The sequence below is a fragment of the Rhamphochromis sp. 'chilingali' genome, assembly GCF_963969265.1.
Source record: "Rhamphochromis sp. 'chilingali' genome assembly, chromosome: 7".
NCBI lineage: Eukaryota > Metazoa > Chordata > Actinopteri > Cichliformes > Cichlidae > Rhamphochromis > Rhamphochromis sp. 'chilingali'.
The window spans coordinates 19048488-19062796 of NC_137934.1; the positions used below are offsets into that span (position 1 = coordinate 19048488).

A 14309-nucleotide genomic window follows, 5' to 3' on the forward strand; every position below is an offset into this window, starting at 1 on the left:
TTCTGGAGGACTGCTAGTAAAAAAAAAAATTAAATAAATTAAATAAATTAAATAATTAAATAATTAAATAATTAGATAGATAGATAGATAGATAGATAGATAGATAGATAGATAGATAGATAGATAGATAGATAGATAGATAGATAGTTATGTAAAACCACATGCGTTTTTTGTTCGTTATATGATTATTATTAACCCTGTAATTAATCAGTAGTGAAATTTAAGTCTGAAACTAACCCTCTGTTTAAGAAGAAAAACAAAGACTCCTTGATAAAATTATTAGTGCTACATTTTTGGATGCTGATCTAAAGTAACTAGGAAAGCTGTTAGAGCCAGCTATTGTAACTAGGATATGGGGTGTGGAGAGTGGGGGTGGTTTGTTACAATTTAATGTTGTCCTCTATTCATGTAGTGCCATCTGCAATAACACTAATCTCTAATTTGGGCAGCAGCACAGGCAGAGCAGTGGATCTGCGTGTGTGCTGCACACAGGAGGAGGGAGACCCGGGGGACTTTGTTCCCACTTACTGCATGATGAGAAAGTAAACTATGTACATACAGACACCAGCAGTAGAGCACTAATATGGGCTCAAAATGTGGTCATAAATATTTTGTACTTGTAAATCGGTTTTGTACTTGTAAATCAGGATTTGTATGTGTAAAAAAGATTTGTATGTGTAAAAAAAAAATTTGTGTGTGCGTAAAAAAGATTTGTATGTGTAAAATAAATTTGTGTGTGGGTAAAAAAAAGATTTGTATGTGTAAAAAAGATTTGTGCGTGCGTAAAAAAGATTTGTGTGTGGACAAAAAAAAACCCCTGCAAGTTACAAGTATGAATTTTGACCCTATTTTTCTTCCTTTCATCTGATTGGTCAATGTCATGTCAATCACAAATGTAACAATCCAATCAGAGAACAGATGGGTTTGGCTGTCGAGGGGCGCTTTTTTTGAACTGCAGGTCCTTGAAGGGAATAAATGCCCTTTTACATGCCAACCCAGCGTTTTCCTTCATCACCATGAAGGAAAACAGTCTGTGGTTGTCCGAGTTTGGTGATTTTTGTGTCACAGGTCTACGTGTTTAATATAGGGAATTCCACAGCCTTTTCAACAGCGCTGCGGACTGCGGGGTAGGGGCGGGCAGTGTTTTGGAAATGACAGTCTTCATTACAAAGCTTTCTTTGTTATGAATTAGCATAGATGTTTTTATTGAACATTTGAAGAACTAGCAAAAAAAAACCCAGAAACTCTTGTAGAGGACATAAAGTCAGAGATAGAAAAGACAAGGAGCAGGTGCATCTAGTACAGGCAGAGCTGCTGCAAAAACCCACAGAGCCCAGCAGCCAGCGCAACAAATTCTGGATCCTTTGCTTTTAGTTAGCAGTTAGCATTAGCAGCACATCCTGCGTCCGATGTGAAAGGACTTTTATGCTGCGCACTGTGACTCACAGCAATGGTCCTGGGTCAGCCCTGACTTTGTGTTAAACTAATCCTAAAGTAATAATGGTATTTCTAACCACTCATATACCACAACTTTACCTTTTCAACAGCTACTGAAAATTAGGGGACCTAGCTGCTACCCTTCAAGGACCTGCAGTTCAAAAAAGCGCCCCTCCGACAGCCAAACCCATCTGTTCTCTGATTGGATTGTTATATTTGTGATTGACATGACATTGACCAATCAGATGAAAGGAAGAAAAATAGGGTCAAAATTCGTACTTGTAACATGCAGGGTTTTTTTTTCTAAGTCCACACACAAATCTTTTTTTACACATACAAATCTTTTTTACGCACACACAAATCTTTTTTACACACACACAAATTTTTTTTACACATATAAATCCTGATTTACAAGTACAAAACCGATTTACAAGTACAAAATATTTATGACCACATTTTGAGCCCATACACTAACTTACAACTGAGATAAAGTACTGTGCAAAAATCCTGAGCCACCCCCACCTTTATATTTTGCTTTCAAGCAGCCAGACTTTTATTTGGACCTTTGCTACTTTTTCACAGATATTCAGTACAGTCCTTGTACCTGACCACTTTTGGAGAAATGCGTTTTTTGTTTGTTAAATCGCTGAGCACAGACCTGTGAATTATTGAAGCATAAAAAGCAACACCTAACTCTAAGAATGAACCAGTGGACCCATCTACACACAGGAAACTTATTTTAAATGATATCTTAAGGCACTTTGTTACTATAGCCTGTCACAAAAACACAAATTGTTTCAGTTTCTTTAACTAAATCCCAAAAAGCCAAATATGATACAGTCTGACAAGAATAAAATAGTAATTATCCACCACCAAGGTGCATCCTAAAGAGGAATACATTAAAAACCTGGCATATATTCCGTATGGTGTGTCCCTAAAACAAATTTGAGGAAACTGGACAAGTGGTGAACTAGTTGGTGACCCCTGAGCAACTTCCTTTGGGGTGGCTCACAGAATTAAATACTAAAATGCCACAAAAGACACCAAGCCAAACGGTTTAAATGTAAATTAAATAACATTAAACACAGTTTTCGGTTTCAGCGGCTTGAACATTCAGCTGGCCCACAAAGACAAACCACTTCCCTACTAGTCTTTCTTCTGTGGTTTCTGTGAGCAGACAGAAACAATTTCCACCTTCTAATAAACATATTTAAGCTACTTCAGCTGGAAGGAGAGCTGTGAGATGGACACTAAACATCAGCGACAGCAGGTGAATTCGACATGTTAAGCAGGCAACATAGTCGGTGATGGTCGACTCAAGGCCCGGTTTACCCCTCAGCTGGCCCTGACCAGGACAGCCCAAACCAACTTCAGCCTAGCAAATCAGAGCAAAGCAGAGCACAGTTGGCCTATAGACTCACTACCAAGAAAAGTACCTTTCTCTTTCACCTCTTAGCTCTCCAAAAATCTGTGGTCTGAGTAGCATCAGTAGTGATTATATAGATTTCACTTTTAAACAAGCTCTAGGCTGTGGTACATTGTTTTGATATCTGATAATGCAGCTTTCTAGAGAACTAAAACTGTAACCCAGTTCTAGTTCACACAAAGATAATGATCTGGGCATAGTGCAGCGCAGTCATATCTAGCATGCTCAGTATTTTGCCACTTTGCCACACAGCCTCTGGTGCGAGTTTTGCACAAAAAGTGCTGATTTTTAACATGCAGATGTTTTAGTGCCTACTCGAAACTGTTTTATTGTCTTCTGGCTAGCTGAGTAACTTGCTGCACCAACTGAGAGTTTACCCCATAAAATATAACACAGTGAAACCTGAGTCACTGAGCTTGAGCTTTATACTTTCAAGTTTCATGTTCTGATATTACTTTAACAACAGAATAACCTTGTTAATGTCACGCTGAAGATTTCACACAGACTGCACATGTCTATCTGAGTGTTTTGCTGCAAGTAGGAACGACTGGTCTGCCATACGTCATGCATCTCAAAAAGATGACATGTCTGGACACCACACAAAGCACAGGATTTGTGAGCAAACTCCATGCAAATACATAATCAATATACATATAAATTCCATGTTTGGAAATACTCTTTTATTTATTTATTCATTTATAAGTGCTACATGGCTCTGAAAGCTTATCCAAAAGTAGAGCATAAACAAGGTCGATAGTAAAAAAAAAGGTGCTCTGTTTAGGATAAAATCATGTAATAAATTTATTCTTGCAGCAGTTCAGCAAGCATAATAGACCAAATTGACTCCAAGTCTTCATCAGGATCTGACAAATACAAATTTGTAAATTCCACAAAAAGGCCGAAAGCAACAATGAATTAAATCCTACTAAGACGCTATTGTGTGTGGCTCTGAAGTCTCATACTGTATATCCTAATCCTGCGATACAGAGCTCCACTTTTGTCCAAAAACTATCACAAAAACACAACAAAAAGCAACACTGTTGCACTGGTGGCACTGACTGGTATTCATTATGACAAACACAAACAGTGCTGTTTGTTTTGACTAAAAATCATGCTGTCTTGATTTGCCCAACAGAAAACAGTCCTCAAAAAATTCACTCGGCCAGAAATGTGGTAGTCCAAGACTATCAAGAAAGACATATGAACACATTGTTGAAAGGAGAAAAATGCTACACTGGTGATACTTAGATAATGTCCTAATATCATTATAATGACTGCTTTCATTTGCCACACCTACTTCAGGGCAAGAAAACAGGAAAGACTGGGTATGATGATAACATTCAAATATAGTCTCAGGAAAAGTGAATGAACAGCTGGTCCTTATTATGTTATTTATTTGCATCTATTGTCATGTTTTCTTTGGTACCTAATTAGGTACCTAAAATGGTATTTTAAAAAAAAGAAAAAGAAATGCCAAAGGTCGCCCAACAACGCGTGCGTCACAAGGAAACAAAGACACTGAATCCTCTGTTGAGGCTTGAACACAGCACTGCCCTGTTTTGGTTCTCTCCCATGTGTTGTTAAAGGATCTCTGCATATGGCACTTATCTATGAGGCTGTATTTAAAGGATTAACATGTCAGGTGAAGTTTGTAGACAGTCACTCACATGCTTGAAGTTGGTGTGAGGGGCAGCGTCGGCCCCATTCTCCTCCAGGTACTCCTCCCAGTTAAACTCCACCTCTTCCTCCATCGAATCTGCATCTAAATGAACAAAAGTCAACTGTACATTAACCAACAATAAGACAGATACTTAAAACAACAATTTAGCTCCCAGCTGATTTTTGTTTTTACTGTTACTTATTGCCTCATTCGTGCCCAGGAAACAAGGAAATATACCTAATAAGAACGGAGGCTTTCAGCTCTTCATCACACTCCCTTTGAATATTTAGACAGTTTAAAATTGTTGTTACACAACAAGAACATCAGGCACTGCCACTGGAAAATGTCATCTTATTTATTAACAGGCCTAAGCAGCTGTTGGCCCATATCTCAGTGCATCCCTAATGCAGGTAGCAATTAAACACAGAGCTGTAATTTCTTGTAAATGTAGCTAATTTTGCCTAAGCACAAAATCCACAGTAAACTATCTGGAGGCAGTTTGCGTGCACAGCGTGCTGCAGGTTGTCTTACATAATGTCATTAATGTTTCTCCTGAAGGTGACTGAAGCTGATGCAGTCGAGGCATGCGTCAGGGTTTTTTTCCCCATCAGTATGTTTCTGTGTGAGTGAAGTATGTGAAGGCTGTGTGTGTGTGTCTGTGTGTGTGTTTCAGTGTGTGCCGAATCTCTGGAGACTCCTCAGAGTGAAAACTGAGGGACTGAACCTGTTCTGTGTAATGAGAGGAGATGGTAGCGAGCTGCTATTTTGATGGAGTTTGTTTCTAATAGACTGAAGTGTCTGCTCTCATTTTTCCCATGAATGGACATACGTGGCTTCCTCCCCTTAGTGGTCATTTTTCACTTTGTATATTATTAAATTAGTACATGTTTTTTCTTGTTTCTGATCATCAGCCAAAATTCAGACAATTTCATATTACATAGAGACTGCCTGACAATGCAGAATAAACTGTTCTAGATTCACACTGCATAGTAAATTCATTCTGTACATATGAGATCTGTCATAATCCACCGCAGTGGTTTCCAAGCTGTGTCCTGTGGCCCAACAGAGCACCTCGAGGTTAGTCCAGGTGTACCTTGGGTATTTGTGTCAACTTAACATTATTAGTGCAAATTTAAATTCATGATATCAGTTTAAAGAGTCTGACAATAAGATGGGTGAGGTAAGAGAGATAACTTTCCTGTGTGCAACACACAACTGCTAACTGAAATGGTTATGCTATTAAAAGTGCCTGCATCTGAAAATACAATCAAAAGAGGAACTGACAACACTTCAGATGACAAACAGGCTATTTTCTGCAGATATGAACACATGTGCGCCTTGTACTGTGTTTTTTGGGACACCTTACACAAGAAACACAAAAATAAGCAATTTAACACCAACATTAAGTTACACGATATGTCAGTGCATGTCGCCTCAGCTTCTCTTACAGGGAGTGCAGAATTATTAGGCAAATGAGTATTTTGTCCACATCATCCTCTTCATGCATGTTGTCTTACTCCAAGCTGTATAGGCTCGAAAGCCTACTACCAATTAAGCATATTAGGTGATGTGCATCTCTGTAATGAGAAGGGGTGTGGTCTAATGACATCAACACCCTATATCAGGTGTGCATAATTATTAGGCAACTTCCTTTCCTTTGGCAAAATGGGTCAAAAGGAGGACTTGACAGGCTCAGAAAAGTCAAAAATAGTGAGATATCTTGCAGAGGGATGCAGCAGTCTCAAAATTGCAAAGCTTCTGAAGCGTGATCATCGAACAATCAAGCGTTTCATTCAAAATAGTCAACAGGGTCGCAAGAAGCGTGTGGAAAAACCAAGGCGCAAAATAACTGCCCATGAACTGAGAAAAGTCAAGCGTGCAGCTGCCAAGATGCCACTTGCCACCAGTTTGGCCATATTTCAGAGCTGCAACATCACTGGAGTGCCCAAAAGCACAAGGTGTGCAATACTCAGAGACATGGCCAAGGTAAGAAAGGCTGAAAGACGACCACCACTGAACAAGACACACAAGCTGAAACGTCAAGACTGGGCCAAGAAATATCTCAAGACTGGTTTTTCTAAGGTTTTATGGACTGATGAAATGAGAGTGAGTCTTGATGGGCCAGATGGATGGGCCCGTGGCTGGATTGGTAAAGGGCAGAGAGCTCCAGTCCGACTCAGACGCCAGCAAGGTGGAGGTGGAGTACTGGTTTGGGCTGGTATCATCAAAGATGAGCTTGTGGGGCCTTTTCGGGTTGAGGATGGAGTCAAGCTCAACTCCCAGTCCTACTGCCAGTTTCTGGAAGACACCTTCTTCAAGCAGTGGTGCAGGAAGAAGTCTGCATCCTTCAAGAAAAACATGATTTCCATGCAGGACAATGCTCCATCACACGCGTCCAAGTACTCCACAGCGTGGCTGGCAAGAAAGGGTATAAAAGAAGAAAAACTAATGACATGGCCTCCTTGTTCACCTGATCTGAACCCCATTGAGAACCTGTGGTCCATCATCAAATGTGAGATTTACAAGGAGGGAAAACAGTACACCTCTCTGAACAGTGTCTGGGAGGCTGTGGTTGCTGCTGCACGCAATGTTGATGGTGAACAGATCAAAACACTGACAGAATCCATGGATGGCAGGCTTTTGAGTGTCCTTGCAAAGAAAGGTGGCTATATTGGTCGCTGATTTGTTTTGTTTTTGTTTTTGAATGTCAGAAATGTATATTTGTGAATGTGGAGATGTTATATTGGTTTCACTGGTAAAAATAAATAATTGAAATGGGTATATATTTGTTTTTTGTTAAGTTGCCTAATAATTATGCACAGTAATAGTCACCTGCACACACAGATATCCCCCTAAAATAGCTAAAACTAAAAACAAACTAAAAACTACTTCCAAAAACATTCAGCTTTGATATTAATGAGTTTTTTGGGTTCATTGAGAACATGGTTGTTGTTCAATAATAAAATTATTCCTCAAAAATACAACTTGCCTAATAATTTTGCACTCCCTGTAGTTAAATGATAAATCAAAGTCATTTTACAACTTATACTCCACTGGTTCAGTTTCAGGTATAAGAAGTGTTAAAAATGTCCCATCATGAACAAAAACTTAAATTTGCACCTTCGCTCAGGATTGCAAACACATCAAACTGGCATTTAGCTCACATTTTATGTTTTCTTTAGAAAGAGAAAGTAGCACAACAACTGCAAGTCCAGAATGTGCCTCGGATACAGGCCAGTAACGTATCCTGACATGTTCATGTGCAATGACAAAACAGCCTGTAAAGTGGGCTTCCACGTAACGGTATGGGCATAGGTGTTACATAACAGCCATCTTTGAATACACAGGAAAAAATACATGCTTCTCGTGACTAAGCCATGAGGACAGGAGAATTCAGTTCAAGCAATAAACAGCCAGGGACATACCCTTACTGCTGACCTAAAGGAGAAATCTACAGAGAGAATTAGAGCATGTCTTTGTGACACAAGTGGCATTCTCTGTTTCCCATCTTGTTAGTGAGATTCCTCAGACGCATTTTCATCTGTGTCAACCGCACCAATCTGTTGATCTGATGAGGGCTGCAACATGAAACCACCCTGGCCACATTATGGTTAAAAAAAGCAGTGCAGGGTCTTACCTGTGTTCACCTCTTCTTCTTTCCCATTGGTGGGATAGTGTGGCTTCACTGTAGTGAGGGCCAGTGGCTGCTCCTGAGTGTGAGACTGCATGCTGCCCGTTTGACTTCCTGTTGAGCATTAACCTTTAAACCTGAGATCTTTCAATTCTTCTTCACAGCATCTCTCGCCTTCCTTGACAGCCCTGCACCAGAAAAGATAAATTCAATCAAAGCTCTAATTTAATCAGATAATGTTCAATCTGCCCTCTGTCCAGAATAGTCCAAGATCCTTCCAGGAAACAGATGATTTTACTGCTCTTCGCTTACAATAACACGAACGAATCGACACAGTTCACAAAACCTTGAGGTTTGCACACATAAACAGCCAGTATTTGATGAGAATTTCCTTGGAAATTGTGCACACTGTATTTCCATTTTCTTGAGAATAAACAAAAGAAGAAGTGGGTGGTTACCACAACCAGCAACAGCCAGTTTGTCTTAATGTGCTAAAAAGAAAAGAATGCCACCTTCAGAAACTTAACACAAGTCAGCTGATATTTTCAAAACAGTAAAAAGCACAGCAGTTTTCTGCATCATTAAAATCATCCTCTCCCTCCTCTGCCTGTGTGCTTTTCCAATATCTTGCATGCTGTGTTCATTTTCATACCACAGCAAAACTGCATCAGATAACCAGTCAGAGTCAAACAAAGTAGAAAAACTGGAATAACATGACTAAGCAAACAAGTCTGCAAATAAGTGTGACCAGAAAATATGCATCCAGGCACCTGAGGCAAGAGAATAATACAGAAGAGCAGAATCATGTCACTGTAACTAAATATGGAAGACTAAAGAGGAAATACTGTCTTACTGTAAATATGTATTTCTGGCACATACTGAAGGAAGCGCAACTGTGTAACGCTAACAACCATAAACACGTTTCTTTTGATCCTTTATATCATTAGCTAAGCTAATGTGTTAACTGAATATTGTTGGAAAGAACTGTAATAAAAAAATAATAAAAAAGAAAACAGGTAACCATGTCCTGATATTAAGTTTTAACCTTTTTCTTGTGGCTTTCTGTTATTATACAGAAATACCTGCAACTTACTCTACTTCTTTTGTCTTTTTGGTTTGTAATCCTGCTAATAACCTTCAACCTAATGCAAATCCTAACAGGTAAAACATGCTTCCAGGTGTTGATTAGCAAACCAGCTTCACCCTCCGGATCAAAGGTTAGTTTCTTCCCCTCCTCACAAAACTACAAAACTCAACCGTAAATGTGACTGGGTTGTTTGTTTTTACCTTTCCCAACCCGTTTTATGTGGTATTGTTTTTCTTTTTAATTCTGTTTCTCTGTATTTAGCTAATCAGTTCAACTATTTCACCATTTGCACATTGACTGATTAACTGTTTAGGCCAGGCGTGTCAAACATAAGGCCCGGGGACCAGAATCACCCTGGTGAAGACTCCAAACCGGCCAACTGAATAGCTTTGGAAAATGTGAAGGACAACATAAATTTTTGACTTTTAATTGTATTTTCACAATATTTACAGCTTTTCCTATAGATAAAGACCTCTGTCATAAAATTCCCAATACAAAGTAATTAATTTATACATTTCTATAATTTTACACATTTGCTTCTTACAATTTAAGCACAAAGAGTCATACTGACAGATTTCTTTCATTTACTACAGCGGCCCTTTATCATGTGCAAAAACTGAGACAAACTCCTTAAATTGCACCTTTTATCTTATATTTAGATATCACATTGACTACATGTGTAGTTACATTTCTTTACACATAGACAGAAATGGAAGTTTTAATGTAACATAAGGCTGTATATGACCTGCAATGCAAAATGAGTTTGACGTCCTTGGTTTAGGTTATAATTATTACTAAATCATGCAAAAATATAGTGAACATTTTCACTGAGTCCTCCCTCAACTCCTTAAATGTCTCATTAGTCCACAACCCTCACAGCAGGTCCCTTCTCTGAGCAGTTCTCCCATGTCTGCAATGATCTTCACAGCATCAAAAACATGACAAGTTAATTTTCCCATTAATGTGGCTTTAACCAAGGAACCTGTACACATCCGGAGCTGCTGCACAGCTGCTGCCTACTGCCGATCATAACTAAGATAGGTGAACTGCAGAGACTTATTTCCTACAGGAATCAATAAAGGATGTCTTACCCTCTAATACAAAGCGGAGAAAACAAGCAAATCCTCCAACCTAAAAAATACAATTCACTGATGATCACTCCTTGCAGTGCATCATTAAAGCTGTATAAATACACTTAAAAATGCCAAGACAGCACGTAGAAACCATGAGACTTGTGCAGTAAAAGGAATTTTAAGCAATAAAGTAAATCCTAAAGGAATAAAAACCAAAAGTCTATCCAACGCTGGCATTATTCCATGAATAAAACAAAGAAAAACAATCAAAACAATCATCAGTTCATTATATTCACAACAACAGGCTATGCTTGTCACTTGCCTGGTGGTTGTTCTTGGTCATGCAGTCACATCACCAATGAATCACTCACCGACTTACACCCATTTTCATCAACCTGGCAATTAGAGCTGAGGCATGTTGCTGTCACACAGCGATCCTCAATCAAGAAGAAAACAACTCCAAGCTCATGGGGTTGTTGCTCTCAACTATGAAAATCAATATCCAAAAGAGCAAAAAATACTCCGTGATTAAGTACCCAACCTGATGTGCACCCACATGGGAAAAAAGAAGAAGAAATAAAACAAAACTGTGATGCGCATCCAGCAATCCTCTGATGAAAACACACTGAAGTCCTGCTTCCAAAAAAGAGAACAAAAGAAAGAGCCTTAAAATCCACAGGAAAGGAAAACACTTCTCCTCGTCCTCGCACGCCTGTTGGAGCTGCGAGTGTATGTAGAACTGTGAGGCTGCAGCACAAAGGCTGTGACAGCCTCAACAACTAACTGTGTGTGTGTGTGCGCGCCATCCCCCACCACAGAACACACACCCCCTTGCGTCCCACAGTGGCTCCGGCGTGCATCCATTGCGTAAACAACACGCTGAGCTAATTTGGCTCACATGACGCTGCTGTTTGCTGCCCTTATCCCCCACTCTCTGCCTAAGTACACTACAATCTTCAGCACTGATACATCACTGTCGTCAGCAGCCTTCCACAGCACTCATTAAACTCATCAGAGTGCTCAAACACTGCTATCAAACAGTAGGAGGAGGATGAGCAGCTCGTTTCTTTTCCTTAAAATTCTCTTTAAAAACTTGCAGTTTCACATTCACTCTACATCTGCTTATTTCAACACCTCAGCAAAGCAATCTAGAGCCTGATTGACATCTTTTAACTACTTTTTATGGTTTGTTATTTTAAAAACAGAAACAACGATCCACAATTTGCAGCTTTTGTCGATTTTATATCATCGTACATTGGATAGCTCTAAGATTTTTGAGCTGATGTGAATTTTCAATGCATGACAATTGACTCCCAAAGTCATAACCTCCTGTTTGAACTTTAAAATATCAGATTTTTACCAGTTTTAGTTCTGCCTAATCCAGAATTTCAAACACACTTCTTCGCCTGTTCACCCATCATAAGAAACACATATGTGAAATGGTTTTTTTTCCTCTCCAGTCTTTACTTCCACCGAAAAATGAGAGGAAGAGAAGTTACAGCCATGAAACGATGAGTCAGTAACACTGGTGTTATTGAACTTGTTCTCAATACTCTCAGCTTCAACTCCATCTAATTTGTTTTAACAGAAATGAAGCACAACAAATCCTACATCCATCTGAGTCACTGTAGCACAAGGTTGCCTCAAACCTTTGAAAAATTGCACCATGTATGCACAGCCCTCAATAGGGCGAGGAACAATGCACCTTTCTGAGCTGTTTTGGTGCTACACTGTAGCCCGTTTTCTCTGAACTGAAAGAAAGAGAGTAAGCCCTGTGGTTAAAGTGACTTTGAGCTTTAATTTGAGGGCTTTAACAACCACACGAGATGAAAAGTGCAGCGACTGCAGCCCTATCATTGTCCACCTGCACTTCCCAGCAACTGGAGGCAGAATGTTTTTTTGTTTTTTTTTTAAACGCACCAACCATTCCCCACACTAATTAGCTCAATACATGATGAGAACACCCTCTAAACATTTAAGCTGAAGGTTTTATTTCCAGTATGCTGGAAATTAAATATTGCAATGAACCACTGGAAGTCGGCTTAAACAACAATGTTTTCTACACTGACTACTCCATACCAGCGCAAGCTGAGCTTTTCCTTAAATTGATCCCTCACTGGATAAACAAGTTTTCCAAACCCTGAGGGACGTTTGTTTGTTCTGACTCAGTGTTAACAGTTCCCCTCAGCGTTCATCCAAAAAACAAGCCAAATTTTTGAAGGAGTTTTTTTCTGGGAGTTTCGCGTTTGTACTTGATGAAGCCTGCTGACCTGCAGCCTCCTGGAGGAAACAGCCCAGATTGGTCACCAGGGGATTAAACTGCTCTGAGAGTGTTTAATCTCAGACGCAGGACATTTGTGCCCCAATTGTCTTGGATTGAGAAGAGTTTTTTTTTTTTTAAATTGATTAGCCCCTGATGGGGCGCTCGGGCATCCACGTGCTGTCTTCTTGCCTTTCTCTAAACCCATCCATGCCAAAGATTTAATAGGGGATTTAGGAGATTAACTACCACTGCATGGGCTTGGGTTTTATTGCATTACTCCGTATTAGGTTCTCTTCTTTTAGAGCTATCCAAGAGTTGTTTCCTCTTGGCAACAGGATGTTATCATATAACAATTTGTCCTCTGTTTCTAACTCTTAATTCCTGCTGTTTTTAACACAGATGTGCACACAACGCACCCAATGTGCTTTATTCCCCAATTAGAACTGCCTGTGATCCCTCACTGAAAACATAAGCATGAAATGACGTCGGGCAAACAAGCATCTGCCCCTCAGGACCACAAATAAATAAATAAATAAAAGAGAGAGGAAACAAGGGGTGAAACTCCCACATCCCAGAGCGTTCTTACAACTTCCACAAAACACACTTGCATAACATGGACAGCCTGCAAATCCAAGGCTTTTGGAAAGCAGGAGGAGAAGCTGATATTTGCCTACCTCCTCCCCTTATTCAAATAAGGGGGGAGAGTAAGTGTGATGCCAGCAGAAAGAAAGAAAGAAAGAAAGAAAGAAAGAAAGAAAGAAAGAAAGAAAGAAAGAAAGAAAGAAAGAAAGAAAGAAAGAAAGAAAGAACTGGACTCTTTCTATCTTTGCTTCTCTTATCTGTGCAGAATATGTGATTGCCTCTTTTCCTGAAACGCTCACCAGTGGATTAGCATACAATGCCTGATCAAAAAAAAAAAAAACAGCCGCGTGATAAATGGCTGTTGGATGACACTTTTAAAATAAATGAATAAATAAAAAGCCAAACCACCAAAAATGATAATCAGCTGGTCTCGTATTGGTCTTTCCCGTGGAGAAAATGGATTATGTATGTTTAACATTATGACCATCTTCGCATTTTCTCCTTTAAAAGTGCTCATTTTAGGCGTTTTCCCTTTATCCGCACGCCTGCGCTCACGCATTCCCACTCGCAGCGTCGTGGAAAAAATCTTTGGAGCCACAAGAAGTCTAAAAGCATGATTTATTCATGCCGAACCTCTATCTGGGGCTCCGTTACGCAGTCTTTATTGTTTCTGCTCATTATGGTGACGAATTTAATCAGGAGGTGGAATCCTCTGGAATATTGTAAAGCCACTAAAAAAGAAAGAAATTGATTTTTGCGAAGCACCTCGCAAAGAAAAAGAGAAATAATTAAATAAATACGCATGTGGTTTTACCCAATTATCTGCTTAATCACTCAGAAAAAAAAAAAAAGAAATCCCCGCAGAGAAAACAACACAGCGAAAGAATTTTTTCTCGCCCGACTGTGCCAACGTCAACATATTAATCTAAGATTGCAGGGGGGATCAAAATCACCCTGTTGGTTTTATAAGGAAAACAGTATTAATCTGACACACGGCGATCTAGAAGCATCGAATGAGCCACAGCATTTTTGATAAAAGTGAAAGAGGAAACGTTAAGTGCACATAAGGAAGATGAGGCTGTGAGGGGTGTAGCCGACCAGCAGGCTGGCTGGCACTCCGGTCATGTACTTTGCACACTCAAAACTGCAG

General features: G+C 39.6%; 1 protein-coding gene across 5 annotated transcripts in view; it reads right to left on the reverse strand.

Moving 5' to 3' along the window:
• The window catches only part of sfmbt2 (Scm like with four mbt domains 2), a 61937-nt gene that overhangs the window by 47245 nt on the left and 383 nt on the right, over positions 1-14309 (reverse strand). The window contains exons 1-3 of one of the 5 annotated variants that reach the window (XM_080888032.1): positions 10871-11107; positions 8161-8342; positions 4531-4625 (exon numbers count right to left, since the gene is read on the reverse strand). In XM_080888032.1, the coding sequence (XP_080744158.1) occupies positions 4531-4625; positions 8161-8251 (186 nt within the window). In that variant the 5' untranslated portion in view covers positions 8252-8342; positions 10871-11107. Of the gene's footprint in view, positions 1-4530; positions 4626-8160; positions 8343-10636; positions 11108-14309 lie in introns of those variants that run through there. The other 4 variants (XM_080888030.1, XM_080888029.1, XM_080888033.1 and 1 more) reach the window with 4 other exon arrangements.